This window comes from Marmota monax, unplaced genomic scaffold (genome assembly GCF_021218885.2).
Source record: "Marmota monax isolate L192 unplaced genomic scaffold, Marmota_monax_Labrador192_F-V1.1 WCK01_AAM20220418_F8-fsc00005, whole genome shotgun sequence".
Lineage (NCBI taxonomy): Eukaryota > Metazoa > Chordata > Mammalia > Rodentia > Sciuridae > Marmota > Marmota monax.
Genome location: NW_026692254.1, coordinates 27887641 through 27909859, shown reverse-complemented (window position 1 = coordinate 27909859; position 22219 = coordinate 27887641). Strand labels below are relative to the sequence as shown.

General features: G+C 36.4%; 1 protein-coding gene across 4 annotated transcripts in view; it reads left to right on the top strand.

The window, feature by feature from the left end:
• The first annotated feature begins 516 nt into the window (after positions 1-516).
• The window catches only part of Ap3s2 (adaptor related protein complex 3 subunit sigma 2), a 49254-nt gene continuing 27551 nt past the window's right edge, over positions 517-22219 (top strand). Inside the window, exons 1-5 of one of the 4 annotated variants that reach the window (XM_046437463.2) lie at positions 517-752; positions 4240-4331; positions 4712-4823; positions 12104-12139; positions 16744-16815. In XM_046437463.2, coding sequence (XP_046293419.1) covers positions 684-752; positions 4240-4331; positions 4712-4823; positions 12104-12139; positions 16744-16815 — 381 coding nt within the window. In that variant the 5' untranslated portion in view covers positions 517-683. The remainder of the gene's footprint in view (positions 753-4239; positions 4332-4711; positions 4824-12103; positions 12140-16743; positions 16816-22219) is intronic. The other 3 variants (XM_046437448.2, XM_046437474.2, XM_046437456.2) reach the window with 3 other exon arrangements.

The following is a 22219-nucleotide window of genomic DNA, read 5'->3' as shown; positions in this document are numbered from 1 at the left end:
CTGCAGTGTAAGGACATGCTCCATCTCATCCATATTAGGTCATTAAAAGAGAAAACAAGAACATTATCAATTTGTGATCTCCGGTACCTTTTACATAGAATTGCATTAAAGAGCCAGTAATTCCACCATTCACCATCTACCGTGGAGAAGCAGCCTATTTGCACGATGAGACATTTATATAAATCACTGCAGCATTGTCTGTCTGTAATACTGAAAAATAAAAATGAACCGAAGAATGGCTACACTCAGCGGCTCTCCACTCCGAGAGCACTCTGCGAGCGTTATGGGGAGGGCAGGAATGCGTGTTTGGTGCAGATGGTGATAAAGGCAAGGTTCCACTGTCTCTCCTCCACGGCAGGAGCGGCTGCTTCTGGATCAGCTTTTCCGAAGTGCTCTGCTGTGCGCCGGGATTCTGGAGTCTGCTGGGGGTGCACAGATCCGGAATCCGGTTCCGGTCAGGCTCCGACTGGCCAACTGATGCAGGCCAGGGAGACGCCGGTCCTAGGCGCCCACACTTGCCCTCCCCAGAGAGGCGGGACCCTTGGATAGCCGGGCTCCTGGGCGCTGGAGCTGAGTTTCCGGGAGCGGCTCTTAGCAAGGCACCAGCCGGAAGTGCCTGTATTGTGGCGGAAGGAGGCGCTTTCTGGTAGCAGCAGATTCCGAGGGAAGCGTCCCTGGCAAAGATGATTCAGGCGATTCTGGTTTTCAACAATCACGGGAAGCCTCGGCTGGTTCGCTTCTACCAGCGTTTCGTGAGTGCCGCCCGGTTCGCCACGCCCCTTCTGAACCCCCGCGCGCTCTGACCTCCCCCTAGGCTACTTGCCTTCTCCCCGCACTGCCTGCTGACCCCCTCGGGCTACTGCACTGTGCAAGACCCTCACGCTACTTAGCCTCTTTCCCTGAACTGGGGGGTGTCAGTCCTTTGGTTTCCAGTTCCGCTGCCCCCGCTCTTTTCTGAACCCTTTCTAGACTCCATATTTTCTGTGTTATTTTCTGACATTTGCGTCTCAGCACCAGGTATAAGAGACGGTGGGGAGTGTGTCTCATTGAGAGCTTAAATGGTTTAAGTCACTTTCTTTAATCTTTTTGGTTGTTGACCGAAGATTCTCGAGAAAATAGACATTCGGCTTCTTACAGTTTTTGTTTTTCAGGGGATCTGGAAAAATTCTTTCTTGGAATTTTTTTCCCCCTGGTGGTAGCTGGGGCTGCCTAGGGACTACTACCTTTTACTCAGTAGGATTGAAGAAAATCACTTTGAAAATGGAAAAATGATGAGGAATTATACATGCTGCCACGTGAAGACTCAATAAGCATTTCCTTTGAATTTTCCAAAAATATTCCTCTGGAAAAACAGAAATATCGTTATTTGCTGTCCTGACCCTCAACATTTTATTTCTTCGCGGCTAGGTTTCAAAATTGTTATATAACAGGGAGACTGAAACCCAAAACTTACATTCAGGCCTCAGCTCCACCTTTTCTATTCTTGTGTTTACTGGCAAGTTAATAAACCGATTTCAGACTTTTATTTTCTCTTTTGTCAAATAGAAATGAAAAAATAATTTACTTTTTTTAAAAAAAAAATTTTAAAAGCTAGGTTACATTTTATTGAGTAGATTACATTGAGGTAAAAAAAATTATGAGCATCCAGTATAACTTTTCAATTTATATTTGAGAGAAGCCCGTGTGTGTGTGTGTGTGTGTGTGTGTGTGTGTGTTAGAGAGAGAGGTAAGTCACCATAACATACAGTTCACCTATTTAAAGTGTACAATAACATCCTTCACAGTCAAGTTTAGAACATTTTTATCATCTCGCCCACCAAAGCAACTCCTATCCATTAACAGTGATTCCCTATTTCTCCTTCAACACTCCCAGCCCTAGGCAACCTTTTACGTACTTTTTGTCTCTCTTGGTTTGCCCATTCTGGACATTGCATATAAATGGATCCATAACAATGTGTAGTCTTTCATTTAGTAAAATGTTCTCAGTGTTCTATGTTGTAGCACGCATGTATCAGTGTTTCATTCCTTTTTATTATCATAATGTTCCATTGTATGGATAATATCATATTTTGTCCATCAGTTGATGTTTCTACTCTTTGCTCTTGTGAATGATGCTGCTATCAACATTCACGAATAAGTTTTTGCATGGACATATATTTTCATTCCTCTTGGCTACACAGCTACAAGTAGAATTGCTGGATCATGTGGTAACTCTGTAGTGTATTTTTTTCAGAAACTGCCAAACAGTTTTACAAGTGGAAGAACCATTTTACATTTCCATAAGCAGTGTATTAGGATTCCTTTTTTCTCCACATCCTCACAAAAACCTGTTGTTTGCCTTTTTAAGTAAAGTCGTTTTAGTGGGTATAAAGTGATTTTCATTTCTATTTCCATAATGACTAATGATGTTGAGCATCTTTTCTTGTGCTTATTGGCCATTTCTATGTCTTTGGATATCATAGGATTTTTATAAGAACTCATGAGTTAATGAGTGAAAGACCCTTGAAAACTGCAGAGTCCTAAAAAGATATGAGGGGTTGTTAAAAATAACTGAAGCATGGAGGCAATTGGTAGTTTGCCTTTTTGTTGAACTAGAAATTAGTTGGTCTCATTCTTTCATACCACCTTCTCACTGCTGCCACTTCCCCTTAGAGTCAGATGAAAGGCTTTAGTTTAAAAGATGTTTTTGTCAGTTTCAAAAAAATGCTGATGTTTGGCATGTTTTGTATTTCTGAGCACACAGAGTTAATCTTTTACAACATTCTAGCATCTGTGAGCTTTGTGTGTTCTTTAGGTAGAAACCAGGATAATAGTGATTGATTTACTCTAATTAGCAGTGACCAGTGATTAGCAAGTTTGTATTAATCTATTCAGTAAATACTGAGCCACTCTATACCCACATTGAGTCAAAGTAATTTCCTCATAATGACATTTTCCCTGTTTTCTTTTTCTACTTAATAACTTTTTAAAATTTACTTGATCATAGTATCTGACTCTTGGGGCAGGTTCAATCTGAAGATTTTTTTTCTTTTTATTTAAAAATTAAAAAAAAAAAATGCTTTGCTACTTACTCAGAGTCCCCAATTCAGCAGCATTGACATCACCTGGGAGCTTGTTAGAACTGCAGTCTCAGCACCTAACCTAAACCTTGTAAATCAGAATCTACATCTATACAGTAGTCCTAGCTGATTGCTTGCACATTAGTAGATTTGAGAACTTGGGACTAGAGCTTTTCATTACTTTCTGTCTTATTGACCGGCTTCTCCCTCCTATTATCCTTTTTTTATGTTACCGTACTAGTAATGTTGTGAAAGACATATGTAGAAGTGGAAGTAAAATGTGAGTTATCAAGTGTGTAGTAATTGAATGGTAAGTGCAAAAAAATTATTTGTAGCTCTGTTCAACTGTTCTAAATTCTCAACTGTGCAAAGAACTTTTTCTGTCTTTTTCAATAACTTTGTTGATAACAGCTTTCTTTCTTTCTTTCTTTTTTTTTTTTTTTTTTTTTCCCTTAGCAGTACTGGGAATTGAACCCAGTAGCACTCTTACCACTGAGCTACACCTCAAGCTCATTTAAAACTTTTATTTTGAGACAGGGTTTTGCTGAGTTGCCCAGACTGGCCTTAGACTTGTAATTCTCCTGCCAGCCTCCCAAGTGCCTGGGATTACAGGCATTCACTGCTTTACCCCACTGGTAACATCGATTTTATATGTAGTACCTGTGTAACCACTACAAACGAGGGCAAATTTAGTTTCTTAAAACATGTAAATGATTACATCTTGATCTTCATGGAGTGTTAGAACCATCGAGGTTTGTTATTTACTTGTCATAGATGTTTTCCAGTTGAAGACAAAATACTTTAGGATCAGGATTTTGATGATTATTTGCATGAGTTTTTATTTATAAAGCTGTGCTGGGATCAGACTTAAGGCTCTTTATATTGCTAAGCAAGCATTTTACCACTGAGCTATGTCTGCAGCCCTGCAGCTTACTTATAAGATAGTTAGTGACCAAGATACCTAGTACATATACCCTGTCTTAATTCCTATAGCAAATTCTGTTTTTCTATAGTCACTGTTTTTTCACTACCCATTGTTTTTATCTTTTTGGGAAACTAGTACTAAATGTTGTTCCCAATTTTGAAGCACTTGTTTTCCCTGGCCATCCTCAATGATGGGATGTAGTTTTTAAAATTTGTCCTCTGATTTACCTTGTTATTGTTGTTGTTTTGTCCATAGCCAGAAGAAATTCAACAGCAGATTGTTCGAGAGACTTTCCATCTAGTCCTCAAGAGGGATGACAACATCTGTAACTTCTTGGAGGGTGGAAGGTAAACTGTCAGCTTCACTTTTCTCTCCATATCACCACTTTTGGGTGGCCTTCATCATTATTGCTGCTTCTGTCATACTCTAGTATGTGTGTACTTGATGCAACTTGAACATGATTTACTCAAGAGCCCAGTTCTGTTTGTGAAGCAGTTGCATTATTGTGCTTCATGTATTACACAGGTAGATATTTGGTGCCTAGGAGGATTGGCAGGAAAAAAGGTGAGGTAAGGTGGCTTTAGGTATCTCTACCAAACTTGGTTGCCATTTACATGGTAGAAATGGTCTGCTTCTAGCATTTAGCTTTCCCTTTTTGATTGGGCCCTTTCTCATTCCTTGGCAGAGTTTAAAATAAAGACGTTTAAATGTTTCCCATCTTCCACAGTTTGATTGGTGGTGCTGACTACAAATTGATTTACCGGCACTATGCTACCCTCTACTTTGTATTTTGTGTGGATTCATCAGAGAGTGAACTTGGGATCTTGGACCTCATTCAGGTATGTGTAGTCAGCTAATGATGCAGCAATTTTTCAGAGATTGCAGGTATTTTTGAAAAGTCCAATCTGTAGTTCCTTTTGTCATTCTCCTTATTGATAGTGGTAAAAGTTGCTGGATGTCCACTAGATGGTGCTGTGGGAAAGCTCAGTAGCAACCCTAAAAGACAGCTTTGGGTTTTATTTGTTTCAACCCAGCCTTTATACTGCACTTGGTCTTCATGTTTTAAATTTTCTTTCATCTATCAAATTAACGTGCCTCCCCCTTTTTTTTCTCTTGATACTAGCGTTTGAACCCAGGGATGCTTACATCCCTAGCCTTTTTTATTTTGTGATATAGAGTCTTGCCAAGTTGCTGAGGCTGGCCTTGAACTTGGGATCTTCCTACCACAACCTCCTGAGTTGCTGGGGTTATAGGTATGCACCCCCATGCCCAGCTAACATTTATGCTTTTTATTTTCACCTACAGTGGTAGCCTAAAGCAAGAAACTTGACACTTTAGTCTATGGAGTCTTGACTAAGTAAAAATCATTTTTGTTGCGCTTTTTGAAAATTAGAAATTACTTGAAGATTGATTTCATTGCCTTCTTAGAAACTGAAACATGGGATTGGGGGTGTAGCCTATGATAGGTAATATGTGCAATATCCTGGATTCCATCCCTAGCACCAAAGAAAGGAAAAAAGAGAGAAGTGTAGTTTTATAATTTAATGGACATTTGTTAAGTATTTAGTGTGCATTGGATTTAGGATGATCAAATCAGTAAGGTGTAAATAGAAACTAAAAGGTTTAGCCTTTGAAAAACAGTAAAAATCAGTAAATAGTTGACTTAATTGAGAATTTATGATATAAGGAATCTGAAAATCAGAATGATAAAACATTATTTTTAGAGGCTGACACATAATTATGTCATTAATATATTTGAAATAGCTGAAACAAAAAAATATGCCCAAATGAGGTCAATACAAAGGTACCTGGAATAATTCTATATTAGGATGAAATAAGAAATGTTTAAAAAAGAAGAAGAAGAAAGAACTGACTCTAGAGGTTTTTAAACCTAGAACAGCAACAAACCCATACTGCTTTTATGGAGTAAATTGTTTATCATTCAGAAACCTTACTATAAAAGGAAAATGTTTTCAAATATTACATATTGGTATTGGTACAAAATTAGTTAAAAAAAAAAAAAAAACTTAAGCCAAATATTGAGCCAAGGGGTTGTAAGTCTTGGTTTCTCGTCCTTCAACAAATCATTTAAGCTTTATTGGCTTTAAATGTTTTTGTTTGCATTTTGACTGTTCTGTGTGTGTAGGTTTTTCTGATTTACAAAGATACCAGATACTCTTTTCTAACCCTAAAATTCTTTCTCTATCAGGAATATTAGAAGAATATAGATTGAGCATCCTGATCCAAAACCTAAAATCTGATATGCTCCACAATCCACAATTTTTGAGCACAAGTAGAAAATTCTATACTTGATCTCATATGATGGGTCACAGTCAAAATGCAGGTCTGCTAAAAGTATTATATAGTTACTTCAGTGGTACATGTATGAGGTATATATGAAATGCAAATGAATTTTGTCTAGACTTGGGTCCCATTCCCAAGATATCTCAGTATGTTTATGCAAACATTCTTTTTTTTTTTAAAGTCCTAATTCTGTAGGACTTTTTTTTTTAATATTTATTTTTTTAGGTGTAGATGGATACAACACAATGCCATTATTTTTATGTGGTGCTGAGGATTGAACCCGGGTCCCGCCTGTGCTAGGCAAGCGCTCTACTGCTGAGCCACAATCCCAGCCCCACAAACATTCTTAAATCTGAAAAAATTCTAAAATTTGAAGCACTTCTGGATCTGGGCATTTTATATAATGATTACTCAACCTGTTTTTTTTTTTTTTAATATTATTTATTTTTTTAGTTTTCGGCAGACACAACATCTTTGTTTGTATGTGGTGCTGAGGATCGAACCCGGGCCGCACGCATGCCAGGCAAGCGCACTACCACTTGAGCCACATCCCCAGCCCCTCAACCTGTATTGATGGTCAAAATTATATTTATCCTAGCTAGGTGTGGTGCCACATGCCTGTAATCCCAGAGGCTCAGAAGGCTGAGGCAGGAGAAGTTCCAAACCGGCCTCAGCCACTTATCGAGGCCCTAAGCAACTTTGTGAGACCCTGTCTCAAAATTAAAAGGGGATGTGACTCAGTGGTCGAGCATTCCTGGGTTCAATCTCTGGTAACAACAAAATTATATTTATCCTAAGAATACAAAGCAATTTAATAAAGAAAAATTCTTAAAGAGACTATTAGAGAAGCTAATATACATGTGTCGGGAGATGCTGAGAAGTGATTATACAGATTATATTCCTAAGTCATTTTCTAAAATTGGAATAAGAAGCATTTTTATTTGATTAAAAAGTATATATGTATTTAATTGGTATAAACTTTATTTTTTTAAGAAATAATACGTTTATATGTTTCAGAATTCCAAAGGTACATATAAGTATACAGTGAAAAATATCCTCCTTCCCCTCTCTCCCAGTAACCTGGTTTACTTTATAAATGCAACCAATTTTAGTTTAAAACTAAGAGCCAGAGCCTGTGTTATATCAGGGAACATCTATAGGTATTTATGAAAACAAGGGTATCTCATACATTTACTCCAATTTTACAAAAACAAATGATAAAAGAAATAGAAAGCTGGGCATGGTTGTGTGCACCAATAGCCCCAGCTACTTGGAAGGCTAAATGGGGGGGATGGTTTGAGACTGGCCTGGGCAACACAGGGAGACCCTCTCTCTCTCTCTCTCTCTCTCTCACACACACACACACACACACACACACCCCTGATAAAAAGAAATCAACTAGAAAAAACAGAAGAACATAATGAATGATATGAGCAAAATGGCAGAATATGAGATAAATCCATCAAGATTGAATTTCCTATTTCTGTGAAAATGGAGAAAATTTGCAAAGAAATTTTATTACAATAGTATTTAAGCATTTAGACTACTACTGATGACAGTAGTCTCAGAGGTACTAATCAGTATATCAGATGGGAAATCAAGAATTGTTCCATCAGAAGGTCTTAACCCAGTAAAGGGAAACCTTATTAAGGAAAATGAGTGACCAAGAAATGCAAAAGAATATTTTGAGAAAAAAAGGATGGTAATGGGGGATAGGCTTTATTATTAGGCTTTAGAATATGTAAGAGTTGGAGGTGAATTAATTACCTAGACAATCCAAATCAACTGGAAACAATTAGAACCACTAATAGAGTTCAGTAAGATTGCAGGATGCAAGTTTAACTTACTGAAATTAGTAGTTTTCCCTTAGTAGTAAATTTGAAAACGTAATATTAAAGCAGCTTATTCACAATTGCAAAAAGTTGGATAAGTTTGAAATGTAGAAAATGTGTAAGATGTAAATGAAGAAGACTTAAAACTCAGCTAAAAATATGAAAAAAGAACAAAGTAGGGGCTGGGGTTGTGGCTCAGTGGTAGAGCACTTGCCCAGCATGTGTGAGGCACTGGGTTCAATCCTCAGCACCACATAAAAATAAAATAAACAAAATATATTAAAAAAAAAAAAAGAACAAAGTAAATGAAAATAATTACATTCCTTTCCTGTTGAGAAAGCTTTAAAATGTCAGTGTTTCCAGATTATAAATTTGTGAAAACCCAATCAGAATCCTAGTAAGATTGTTATTCTTAAATTAATTTTATTGTGAGATATATATGTAGAAAAGTAAAGATATACCTGTACAGTTGTATAGTTTAAAGAATGCTAAGAAAACATACATCTGTATACCTGTCTATGTAGAATATTACTAGTACCTTGAAATCTCCTGTATACCCCTACTCAGTCTAATTCCCTTCCCTGTTTGGATTCCTCCTCAAATTCTATTTTATTTGTTGTTTGCTTGCTTGTTTCGCAGTCTTGGGATTGAATCCAGGGGTGCTCTACTGTTGAGCTACACCTCCAGCCCTTTTAATTTTTTATTTTTAGACAGGGTCTTGCTTGGTTGCTCAGGCTGGCTTCAAACTTGCCATCTTCCTGACTCAGTTTTCTGAGTAGCTGAGATTACAGGAGTGTACCACTGTGCTTACCTCCTCATATTCCTGAGTTGATGATCATTCTTTTGCTTCTTTTTATGGTTTTATGATGTGATGAATATCCCTAAGTGATATTTTGCTTGGTGTGGCAAAACCAGATGTCAAGCACAGACTTAGCTGTATAAGAAAAGAGCAATTGCTTTCACAAGATCATGGCTGTGTTCCAATTTGGCTTCAGTATCCTTTGACAGTTTATAGAGCTTCTTTGGGAAAAGTCAGAGGGCAAGGTCATGTAAGTGAGCCCAGGAAAACCTACTGCCTACTACAGGTTCTGGTGTTCAGCAGAAACATGGACTTCACATTTTCTGCTTCTGAGTTTGTCATGACTTACCTCTGTATTTTAAGAGTAGGTCAAAGCAGAACATTGTGGTAGGGATAAAATGAATGTTCTCAACTGAACCAGTCAGCAGAATGCTTAGGGAAACAAGCACTACATACTTTGCAGTTTCCTTTTTTTTTTTTTTTTTTAATTTTTTTCAGAGTTAGGAATGGAACCCAGGGCCTCATACATATTAAGCAAGCACTCTTACCACTGAATGCTTTTTAGCATGTTTTTTTTAAAAATAACATTTTTAAAAAATGTTCTATTAAGACAGGATCTTGCTGAGTTACTCAGACTGGCCTATGTCATGCAATCTTTCTGCCTCAGCCTCCCAAATAGCTGCGATTACAAGCATGAACTACCATGCTTGGCTTGATTGATTCCATTTTACTATTTCTTTAAATTAATATTTCTCTAATTCTTTATGCATGTTATTGTTCCTATTCACACCTCGTAAGAGCAGAATATCAGAATCAAAGAGAATTAATATTTCTAGTTATAATACATATTGCTAGATAGCTATTCAGAAAGACTATTAATTTATAATACCTCCAGCACTATATAAGTTTGTGTTCTGTCCTAGCTCCAACACAGAAGTATGTCATTTTAAATGTCTACTCAGAGATAGGCATACCTCACAAAGAGTTGAGTTTTTATTAGTCATGCTTAGTTTTTTTTTGTTTGTTGGTTTGGTTTTTTTAATATTTATTTTTTAGGTGTAGATGGATACAACACAATGCCTTTATTTTTATGTGGTGTTGAGGATTGAACCTGGGTCCCACCGTGCTAGACGAGCGCTCTACCGCTGAGCCATAATCCTAGCCCCATGCTTAATTTTTCAGTGTGTACTCTTACATTGTTCTTTTCATGTCAGCCTTCTGTGATATAATTGAACCACTCGTCCACTGAAGTCTAGATCCTGGTTTGTAATATTGTATTTCATTTATTCTAGGAATGAACATTTATCACACACTTCAATAACTCTAAAATCAGGCTGTGTATTACTGTAGATGACATCTAATGACTATAATTGACAGCATTTTTTCTGTTAACACATAAAACAGTGGTTTGCCTTATAATCAATGAAAAAGTAATTCTTGGGCTGGGGATGTGGCTCAAGCGGTAGCGCGCTTGCCTGGCATGCGTGCGGCCCGGGTTCAATCCTCAGCACCACATACAAACAAAGATGTTGTGTCCGCCAAAAACTAAAAAAATAAATATTAAAAATTCTCTCTCTCTCTCTCTCTCTCTTAAAAAAAAAAAAAAGTAATTCTTTTTGCATTTCGGTTTAACACTAACTTAGCTTAGTGATAGAGTGTGCATGAGGCTCTCAGTTTAATCTCTAGCCATCCACGAAATATGCAAACTTATTTAAAATTTTTTTTTCAAATTAATTTTTTTGAACTGTTATGGTAAATGTAAACAATCCATTTTTATCTCCCCTTGTTGAAGAAACTTTAATATATAATTTATTAAAGTTTATAGTGAAATCCAGATTCTCTATCATAGCCTGTAAAGCCTGATGTGGTCTGGCTCCTTTGTCTTTCTGACCTCACCATATACATTTTGTCCATTCCCATACTCTAGCCTCATGCTCTTCTTCAAACTCAAGAAATTTTTTGCCTCAGGGCCTTCATATTCTTTCTGTCCACTAGCATGCTTTTGTCTAGGTTCTTTAATTATTGCTCTTTGAATGACTGCTTTTTATTTATCATGGCCCAGTACTAATGTTAATCCTTATAGTGAATTTTTGGCACTCTGTCTCAAAGTGTAACTCCCATTCCACACATTCTATTTACTTTCTTTAAAGACTTTTTTTTTTTTTTTTTTGATATCAGGGATTGAACCCAGAGACTCTTAATCACTGAGCCATGTCTCCAGTCCTTTTTATATTTTATTTTGAGATGGGGTCTCTCTGAGTTGCTTAGGGCCTTGCTAAGTTGCTAAAGCTGGCTTTGAACTTTTGGTCCTTGTCTTACCTCCTGAGTCACTGGGATTAAAGGTGTGCGCCACCACACCTGTCTTTCAAAGTACCTTTTTTTTTTTTTTTTTTAATTAGTTGTATGGGCTGGGGATGTGGCTCAAGCGGTAGCGCGCTCGCCTGGCATGCGTGCGGCCTGGGTTCGATCCTCAGCACCACATACAAAATAGAGATGTTGTGTCCGCCGATAACTAAAAAATAAATATAAAAAAAATTAAAAAAAAAAATTAGTTGTAGATGGACACAGTACCTTTATTTTGTTTATTTAGTTTTATGTGTTGCTCGGGATTGAACCCAGGGCCTCACACATGCTAGGCAAGCGTTCTACCACTGAACTACAATCACAGCACCCCTCAAAGTACTTTTGACAAATAGAAAAGATCTGATTTCTTTGCCTCCTGTTCTTCCATACCCAGAATATTAGCCAGATGAAAACATGACTTATTCACTGTGGTTTCCCCAGAGTAGAATGGGATGAGCCCAGAATGTGTAATCATTCCCCAAACAGTGCTTGATAGACTTTGAATATATAGTCTGATTAAGTTTTTACTCTTAGCTTTGTTCTACTGAGTTATGTTTTTCTTTCTACACTAATTTCACCTTGTTTTATTTATTATTGTAAATATAGGTTCACATACCTAGCAAAATAATTTATTCCTCTTGGATACAGTTTTTTATTAACATATTCCCTGGTATTTATAACCATTTGTTCATCTATACACATTCTTATATAATTTATAAAGGTATCAAAAGTCCCTGTTGGATTTGTAATTAGAAGTGAATTAAATGCAGCATTACTCTCAATTTATTCATTTTTTCTTTTGAATCTTGCATTGAAGCTTCATTGTTTTTATTCAGAACAGGTCCTAATATCACGATTATTCTCAAGTTTCAGGATGGTAAGCTTTTATTATTATTTTCACAGACATTTCTTCACCACCACGTAACTTTTCTTTTAATTCGTAATTAGTTACTATTCATTATTTACATCTCAGTATAGTTGAAATTATCTACTTTACACTTACCTTTTCTACTTCTTCAATAGTTAATTAATCTTCCTGTCATAATTGGTTCTTTTTTTTTTTTTATATCAGGGATTGAACCCAGGAGTGTTTAATCACTGAGCCACACCTTCATTTTTATATTTTATTTTATTTTATTTTGAGATAGGGTCTCACTAAGTTGTTTAGGGCCTCACTAAATTGCTGAGGCTGGCTTTGAACTTGGAATCCTCCTGCTTCAGCCTCCTGAGCCACTGGGATTAGAGGTGTGTACCAGGCCCAGCTTCCTGTCACAATTGGGACAAAATTCTAAACCATTTATTTCCAATTTAAAAAATATGTATTATTAATCTGTTAAACACAAATCAGATTTCTTTTCATATATGCTAAGATATGGATCTAATTTAATTTACATTCTGTCCATCCCTTTATCCAGTTTCTCCAGTAATGATTGTAAATTATTCAGTCTCCCATTGTTTTGCTACTCCTAATTAAAGTTAATTTCTATATAAATTTAAGCCTGTTTCTAGAATTTCAACCATTTTTAAAATACCTTTATTTTACTTATTTATTATATGTGATGTTGAGGATCGCACCCAGTGCCTCACACATTCTAGGCAAGCACCTGCCAGTGAGCTACAACTCCAGCCCTCAAGTATATTTTGTTTTTATTTTGAGTTTTTAAAGTTACACGGATAGTCTATGAATAATTCTTCCTGTAAAGATTCAAACAGCTCATCTTATTGGGTAGAATGGAAAAGTTCTCACCCTTAGTATTCATCCTTTTCTTATACACCATTCCCCTTGTGAAGGTAATTACTACCAAGTTTTTTAATGCACGAATACACATGTACTCTCTCTATATATTACATATTTTTAAATAAAAAGTAATCATACTGTATGCATAGTTCTACAGTTTGTTTTTTATCACATTAATAAGTCTCAGAGCTTTTTCTACATTTATGCATTCTTTTTAATGTGCATGATTTCCCATAATATGGATGTATCATCATATTTTATTTAGAACCCTACTTGTGGGCATCTAGGATTTTCCCAGTTTCTATTGCAAGTGATACTGCAGTGACATCCTGCAAATATATCTCTGTGCACATGTATTAATTTCCTTAGAATAGATTCTTAAAATCGTAATCATTGCTTTAATAAGGGAGTGATTTTTATTTTTAGTTTTTGTAACTTTTTAATTTTATTTTGCAATGCTGAGACTCAAACCCAGGGCCTTGATGCATATTGGTCAGTATTCTACTGTTGAGCCATAGCCCAGATGGGCTTTCCAAGTTGTCAAATATTGCCACATTACCTCCTAAAAAGGGATTTGTCTTTGATATGCTTACTAATGGATTATAATGTGCTTGTTTCCCCATAAACTCACAGACTTTTTTGAATTTTAAGAATATTTTCAATTTTTTGCCTATCTGATGGGTGAGAACAGTCAATTCCTTGTTTTTTCTAAAACTTTCCTGAAAACTAGTGAGGCTATGTATCTTTTTGTGTTTACTGGCCATTGGAATTTGGAAATGTCTGACTGCACCATTTATCCACTTATCTATGGCTCATTAGTTTTATTCATTTTTTATTTTTTATTCACACACAACCCATTTGTGTGTATTGGGTTTTTTCCCCTAACTTCATGGATCTAAATCATTTTTTTGTTACATTTATTACAGATATTTTCTTCAATCTATTGGTTTTTTAACTTTATGGAGTTAAATTTCTTGATCTTTTGACTTACAGCTCCTAGGTTATAAAAATGTTCTCCAGTAGTTTTGCCATTGCTTGTTTTTTTGAAAAAAATATTTTTATTATCATTACTGCCCAGCTTATTTGTGCTGGATTATGTGCCGAAGGTAAGATCTTCCAAAGAGTATCTACATAACCTTCTTTCTTGTTTAGGAGGTGGAAATAACAAACCAGCAGATAAAAAAAAAATTGTACATACAGTAGTTGTCCTATCATATCTTCAGAGGATTGGTTCTGCTTATAAAGTGGCATACTATTTGCATTTAACCCCTACCCCACCCTTCCATATACTTTAAATCACTTATAGATTACTTACAATCTCTAGTAGAGGGTAATACTGTGTAAATAGTTGTTATAATGTATTGTTGAGGGAATAACAATAAGAAAAAGCCTGAACATGTTCAGTACACAGTTTTTTTGTTTTTCCTTCCACAGTTAATTGAATTTGCTGATAGGGAACCTGTAAATACAGAAGGCTGACTATGTGAGAGTTTATTTTACTTGTAGCTTTTATATATTTGCAAAGTAGATTACCCCAAGGAAGCAGCAGAGGGCTTCTGAGCCCAAGGAAGCAGCTGACAAGGAAAGCTGACAGCCTACCTGATAACGCGTTACAGAGTCCCAAAAGGACATAGAGCTTGCTGCATAATCTCAACAGGGGTGTGGGTGTGGAGTGAACAGAAAAAGCTGTTTGGGAACCAGTTAGATCCCTAAGTCCTATAGACATTTCCAGTTGTCTGGGCAATTACCTTGCCCCAAGTATGAGTCTAGAGGTTTAATTCTTACAGAGGGTTAAAGAAAGTGTCTCTGGGGACTGGGGCTTGTAGCTCAGTGGCAGAGTGCTTGCCTAGTGAGGCACTGGGTTTGATCCTTAGCACCACATAAAAATAAACAAATAAAATAAAGGCATTCTGTCCATCTATAACTACTAAAAAAAGGAAGTTCTCTGGTTTGGGGGATACTAGGCATAATCAGTAATGCAAATCAGAGGGATTAAATGAATGTATGCCTCTGATACTAACTTTCCAGCTCTTTTCCCCCATTGGCTCCCAAATTTCTAGCAGCCAGTGCTTTGCTCTCCAGGCAGAAAATAGAAAGAATTCACTGAAGAATTTGACCAATCTAAGCAAAAATTTTAAATGTTTGGGGAGTGGTCAACAAGTAGCATGATTGTACAGCATTTCCAATCTGTTTTGTTTTTATGAATGGAAAAAAAAGTTGATTAGAGGAAGATAATGTGAAATGGAAGAAAGAGATGAAATGAACAAATAGTAAGAAAGCAACTTAGAAAAAGTGGACACCATTCACAGAAAAAAAAGTGAAATGGTAAAATGAATAAAACCTACAGAGAAATATGACAGACAAAAATGAATGCTAAATAAATGAAAACACAGAACAAAATGTTCTCTGAGAGGAAATGGAAAAGAAATAAGAACCTACCTCAGTTAAGTGTTAGAAAATCAAGTTAAGTAACTTTGAGAATGGACAGAGATAGAAAATAGGGGTGGAAAAATAAACAAAACAAAAACAAAAATCCAGAAGACTGAGCACTGGTTAGCAATCCCAGGGCAGGACTTCAAAAGCTTCTCTGTTCCCTGCATCTTGATATCAAGAGTCACCAAGGAAAATACAACTGTTGAGCATTGGATGTAACCATACCTTTCATGGAGAAGAGACAGAGCAAGATCAACCCCAGCAGAGTGCATTAGGCCCTAGTGGATCTCCCTAATAGCCACCACAGGACAGTTTGCCTATGTCACCTACCTTGGGCCACAGCAGAAAGACATTCCTGATTTGGGTCAGTTGGAAACCTCAAGTAAGACCTGTTTTCATGCAGCACTGAACAACTAATGACATTGCTGACTACAAGGCTATTGAAATTAGGTTATTCTCTGAGAGAGAAATCAGAAAGTAAGGAAGGACTGAGGATGTAGCTTAGTGGTAGCCTACAATGTGTAAGAGCTATGTTTGTTCCCTAGCACTAACACCAAAAAAAAAAAGGTATCTGGATAGTAGTCACATGATTATTTTCATTCTGAAAATTAATTAAGACATGCCTTTATCATTTGAACACTTTTATATTATACTAAAAAGTTAAATTAAAAAATAGCCAGGTATGGTGGTGCATGCCTGTCATCCCAGCAACTTGGGAGGCTAAAAGCAGGAGCATTGCAAGTTCAAAGCCAGCTTCCACAACTTAATGAGGCCATCTCAAAAAATAGAAAGGGCTGGGGATGTGGCTCAATAGTTGAGCACCCCTGGGTTCAATCCCTGGTAACAACCACAACAAAGTGAAAAGTAGTGTAAAAGTTAAATGTGAATATTGTTGATTCATCAAAATATATTTTAAAGTTAATATTAATTAAAAGGAACAGACAACTATTGTTAACGTTGCAATAATGAAATTTTTTTTGTAGAGGTGTATACTGAGGCTTAGGAAAAGGACATGGAATTATAAATAGTTGATATTTTAACTTATTATTTTATGCAATTAGCATCTTATAATAAAAAGGAAAGAATGCCACATGTGTCTACTTGGTTGTACTGTTGTACCAAAAATAAGGTTTTCCTGTCTTAGGTTGTCCCCCTGAATTGGGATAAATACGGCTAATTGTGGAAACAAAAGGGAGGATTTCTTTGTTTTTGAAATTTATCGTTATGCTCCTTTTACTTTGAAATGTAATATTTATATTAATCTGTGAATATGTTCTCATTTCTGTTCTTTATTTCTCCTTGTTTTCTAGGTTTTTGTGGAGACTCTGGATAAGTGTTTTGAAAATGTTTGTGAATTGGATTTGATCTTCCATATGGATAAGGTACATTCTCTCTCAAACCAGGGTTACTGAAAAACTGTGAGCCTATAGCATCTTTAGCCACCTTTACATCTTCATGTTCTTTCTCTTGGTTTTACTCTGATATAGTCCTATGACCTATTTATGTTTAATAACTTTGGTTTAGGGCTTTTTTTTTTCTAAGATCTATCAATTGTTTTAACATCTACAAGATTATCACTGGGCCTATATTGTGGTTCATCTGTTCACAGGCTTCTTGGTGTAGAGCAGTGATAACTCTAGAGTAAGTGGCCACATAGTTTTATATTGCTTATAAAATAAGTTTCATAGGCATAAGCCAAAATGATAATGAATCTTTGGAATAATTATAATACCAGGGCTTTGACTTAGTAAAATTTATATCTTTCCTAAGGGGTAATGTAGTGACTAATATACCTGTGACATAATTTGAGGTCAGGCAATACTCTGTAGGAAAGCACACTCCGAGTCAGAATTCAGAACAAGTAGTGTTCTTAGATTTTTTTTCTAGCATAACTGGGACATGGCCTGTGTCCTAGCATGCCAAGTTAAACATAGATGATAGCCAGCAAGGGGATAGAAACATTTCATCCAGCTGGGCATGTGCTGTCCCTAGTGCTGTTTGTGGTAAATTAGCTAATTGTTGTCACTGTGGTTCATGGCCCTTGGAGCAAGTTAGAACTTTGGGGAAACTACTGCTCATTGGCCATGATCCTTTATTAATCTGTTTTTATCATGACAGAGCAGTTTTGAGGTCCATCTTTGGTAGCAGCTGCCATCTGGGGGAAATCTCTTGTTTTCCAGTAGGATCTTCTTAAGTCTCAGTTGACTCGACCAGGCTTTGCAGATGCCACTTTTGGGGCTGTTGCAGTCAGTGGGTTCTTGTTTGGATGTTGGAAAGGAGTAAAGTTTTCTTTGAACATTCAGCTTGACTCTGGCTTCGGCTTCGGCTTTATCAGCAACTTGGTGCAGGAGAATCATGGAACCCTATTCCTTAGATAGACCTGACTTGGAACTCTGAGAGTTTGCAAAGTATCCAGAGCTCACTGATACTTTTGAGGTAGTCACTCTCCCTTTCATTTGAAAGGATCTTGGAAATTTCAGAAATCTCTTGGCCCCTTCTCTTTGCAAATACTAGAATTATTTTGTGCTTGTCAGTTATTAAATGTGCTACAATGTTGTACACTTTGTTAAGAAGAGCAAATAGTCCAAATCTAGTTCTCTTCTATACTAGTGACAGAAAAAAAAAAAAAAGAATAATATTAAGAAACTTGAGAATATGAGGGGAATGGAGCAGTGTCTCCATATGCCTTGTCATTATTATTTTAAAACACCATTAAAATGTAAAATGGGGCTAGGATTTTTAGGCTCTGCAGTAGAGCACTTGCCTAGCATGGTGAAGTACTGGGTTCGATTCTCAGTACCACGTAAATAAATAAATAAAATAAAGGTCCATTGACAACTAAAAAAATTTTTTTTTGTAAAATATGAGGTATTACCTTGATGGTTACCACCTGGTGTGCAAAGTGAGTTTCTTTGTGGATACTACCTGATGTTTATTAAGCCAGAGATGAATTTCTTCAATATCTTGAGCAGAGATTAAGGGATAGATTTTACTGGGTGAAAGGGAATTTTTCCAATCAAGAGAAGAGAAGGTATAGATCCCTCATCCTCCCATTGTCCCCCTGGATGTTTGTTGGGGCTAGTTTCTGCTGGAGTGGCTCCTCCTTGCCCGCTCCCCCAGTGTTCTTTCTTTATCAGGCAACTGTAGGGAGTACAGAGATACACAAAGTTCTAAAGACTCCAGACAGTCTGCATTTGTATATCAGTTGTTTTTTTTTTTTTTTTTAAATAGGAAAGAACTCTTGCTTTTTTTTTTTTTTTTTTTTAAGAGAGAGAGAGAATTTTTTAATATTTATTTTTTAGTTTTCGGCAGACACAATATCTTTGTTTATATGTGGTGCTGAGGATCGAACCTGGGCCGCACGCATGCCAGGCGAGTGCACTACCGCTTGAGCCACATCCCCAGCCCTGTATATCAGTTGTTTATAGAAGTTTGAGATGCTAGATACCTAAAAACTTGGGGACTTATGGGTTGTTACACCTTGAGGAGACAGTGGTAGGTATTATGGAAAGTTGAAATTGAGTGTAGCCCTTCTCATTTGGAAGAGAGGGAGCCCCCCAGTCCAACCTAGTTCATGAGAATGCTTTCAAGGTAACTTTCAGAATCACAAAATACTGTTTTATGTCTTAACTCCTTTGCTTGATGTTGGTTATAAGAATCCAATTTGTCATGAGTAGCCTTAGAAGGTTTCATTTCATTCTGCATAGGATTCCATTATATGAATATACTATAATTTATTTATTCATTGTGTGATTTAGATTGTGTATGAAATATTCTGGCATGAATATTATTAAAAGTTTATGATATCATACATTTCACTTGTAACAGTTATAACTCTTGATAATGGAATTGGTGGGTCATAGGTGGGGTCCCTAAGGAGAAGAAGGGGAAGCACAAGAGGCCCAAGACCTGATAAGCCTCAATGTAAGCCACAGTACCTGCCCCTTTAGTAGGTATTTCCAAACTTTTCCAGAGTGCTTTTATTAATTTATATTCCCACCAATGGGCTGAGTATTCCCATGCCTCCATATCCTTACCCGAAATTTATTCTCAGTGTGGTCATCATCAGAACCATTAATCAGATATTTCTAGGTCTTTCTCCTTCAGGACATATGGTAAAATTATAATTCTGTGCCCTCTTAAATTAACTATAGCTGTGTGATTTGTTTTAGCCACCAAAATGTGAATTTAGCTAAGGATATGTGAGTGAAAGTGATGCATGTCACTTCTAAGAACAACTTTTAAGAGCTGTACACAAGTTTGTCTTGTTTTTCTGCATTGGTAATCATGGATTAAGCATGGCCACAGAAGCTTCCTCTGTCTTGGTCCTGAGTAAGGGTGAAGGAGAGTGAGTGCCCCCAAGTGGACAATTTTGATCAGTGTAGTAGATGTGTAGTGTATTGCATTGTGACATGCCTGGAATTTCTCTGATAATTCACAAAGATGAGCATTGTTTCTTATGTTTATTGGCCATTGGGAGATCCTTTTTGGTGAAGTATTTATTACCTTGGTCTTTGTTCATTTTTATATTAGATTATCTGTTTTAAAATTCTATTTGTAGAAGTTCTTTTTTTATTTATTTGTTTATTTATTTTTAATTGTAATTACCAGGGGTTAAACCCAGGGGTGCTTACCCATTGAGCTACATTCCCCTTTTTATTTTTTTTATTTTGAGACAGGGTCACACTAAATTGTTTAGAGCCTTACTAAATTGCTGAGGCTGACTTTGAATTTGCGGTCTTCCTGTCTTAGCATCTCAGGTTGATGAGATAATATGTGCCACCCTGTCCAGTCATAGAAATTCTTTTTATTTTTGTGCCAGGGATTGAACCCAAGGGCATCTAACCACTGAGCCACATCCCTGACTCTTTTTACTTTTTTTTTTCTTCAATTTTGAGAAGAAAGCAATTAAGACAGTGTGGTATGGAATAGAACTAGAAAAACAGGACAGAATATAGAAACAGAGCCACATAGATATGGATTCTTACATCATTATAGAGGTGGCACTATTTGCGTAGGTCCTTGCTAAGTTGCTAAGGCTTTGAACTTGAGATCCTCCTACCTCAGCCTCTCTACTAATTGGGATTGCAGGCATGTGCCACTATGCTTAGCTCTTCTCTTATGTTTATAATATCATTCCACTTCTGATGAACAGAAGTTCCTAATTTGAATTGGGGAAGAATTTATCAGTTTTTTTAAGGGCTTTCATGTCTTTTTCGGGAAATCTTTTTCTTTCCCTATGGTTATAAAAATGTCTTTGGTGCTGGGGATGTAACTCAGTGGTAGAGCACTTACCTAACATGCGTGAGACCCTGGGTTTGAGCCCCAGTAATGCAAAAAATAAAACAACAACAACAAAAAAAAAACTTCTGTAAAATCTTTAAAATTGCAATTCACCTTGAGTAGATGGTAAGGTCTAATGTCACTTTCTTCCCTAATATAAACATCTGAGGATTCTAGCACCACCTTTTGAAAAGATCCTCCTTTCTCAGGGCTGAGGTTGTGGCTCAGTGTTAGAGCGCTTGCCTAGCATGTGTGAGGCACTGGTTTCAATCCTCAGCACCACATAAAAATAAATAAATAAAATAAAGGTATTGTGTTCATTTGCAACTAAAAAAATATTAAAAAATAAAGATTCTCCTTTTTCCTCTAGTGCCACCTCTATAATGATGTAAGAATCCATATCTATGTGGCTCTGTTTCTATATTCTGTCCTGTTTTTCTAGTTCTATTCCATACCACACTGTCTTAATTGCTATAGTTTTTTAGGATGTTTTTAAAACTGTTGAGAGAAAAATTATACCTCATCTGATTCAAATGTAAAAAAAAAAAAAAAAAAAAAATCTTAAGAGAGGAAAACATACCCACTTTCTTCTTTCTTCTTCTTTAAGAGTAGCTTGGCTGCTCTTGTTCTCTCCTTTTTAGAGTCTGCTTATAAATGATCTACACACATCCCTGTTGGGATTTTGATTGGAATTGCATCAAATCCATGGAATGTTTAAGGAGAATTTACATTTTTACAGTATCAGATTTTAGCCATAGTATGGTATCTCTCTCCATTTCTTTAGGTCTTTGAAGTTTTTCAGTGAACATTTATAATTCTATCCCCATAGAAGTTCTACATATGTTTTCATAAATTTTACCCTAGATATATGTGGGATTTATGTTATATTTGTCTTTTTTTGTGAGTGTGGCGCTTGTGATCAAACCCAAAGCCTCACATATACTAGGCAAGTGCTCTACCACTGAACCATACCCCAATCCTAGATACCTGTTTGGTTTTTTTTAATATGGTACTTGGAATCATTTTTATTTATTGGTGTTATATAGAAAATAACTTTGTTTTTATTTGTTATCAAAAACAGAGTTCATATTTAATGCTTACGCTCCTGACATTTTATCTGTGACCATTTTGCTTATTTCTTTCCAGTCCTTGTACCTTTTCATCTTTTTTTTTTCTTTTCTTCCTTATTCTGCTGACTAGGATCTCCAGTGTTGTATTGAATAGAAGTGGGGATAGTGGTCATCATGTCTTATACCTTTTCAAAAAGAGCTTTCATCTTGTCACTGTGAAACATAGTATTTGCTGTAGAGTTTTTGTAAATATTTTTTATCAGGTTAAGAAATGAAAGAATTCCCCACGCAAAGACACTTCGCCGGGAGAATTCCAATTTTATTGCAAAAAGCAGTGTGCTTATATAGAACTAAGGGGGAGATGGTAGGGTTTAGATAAATGGCAGGCAACCCGTTTATTGGCAAGTTCTTTCAGATATCAGCTCCGGAGCCC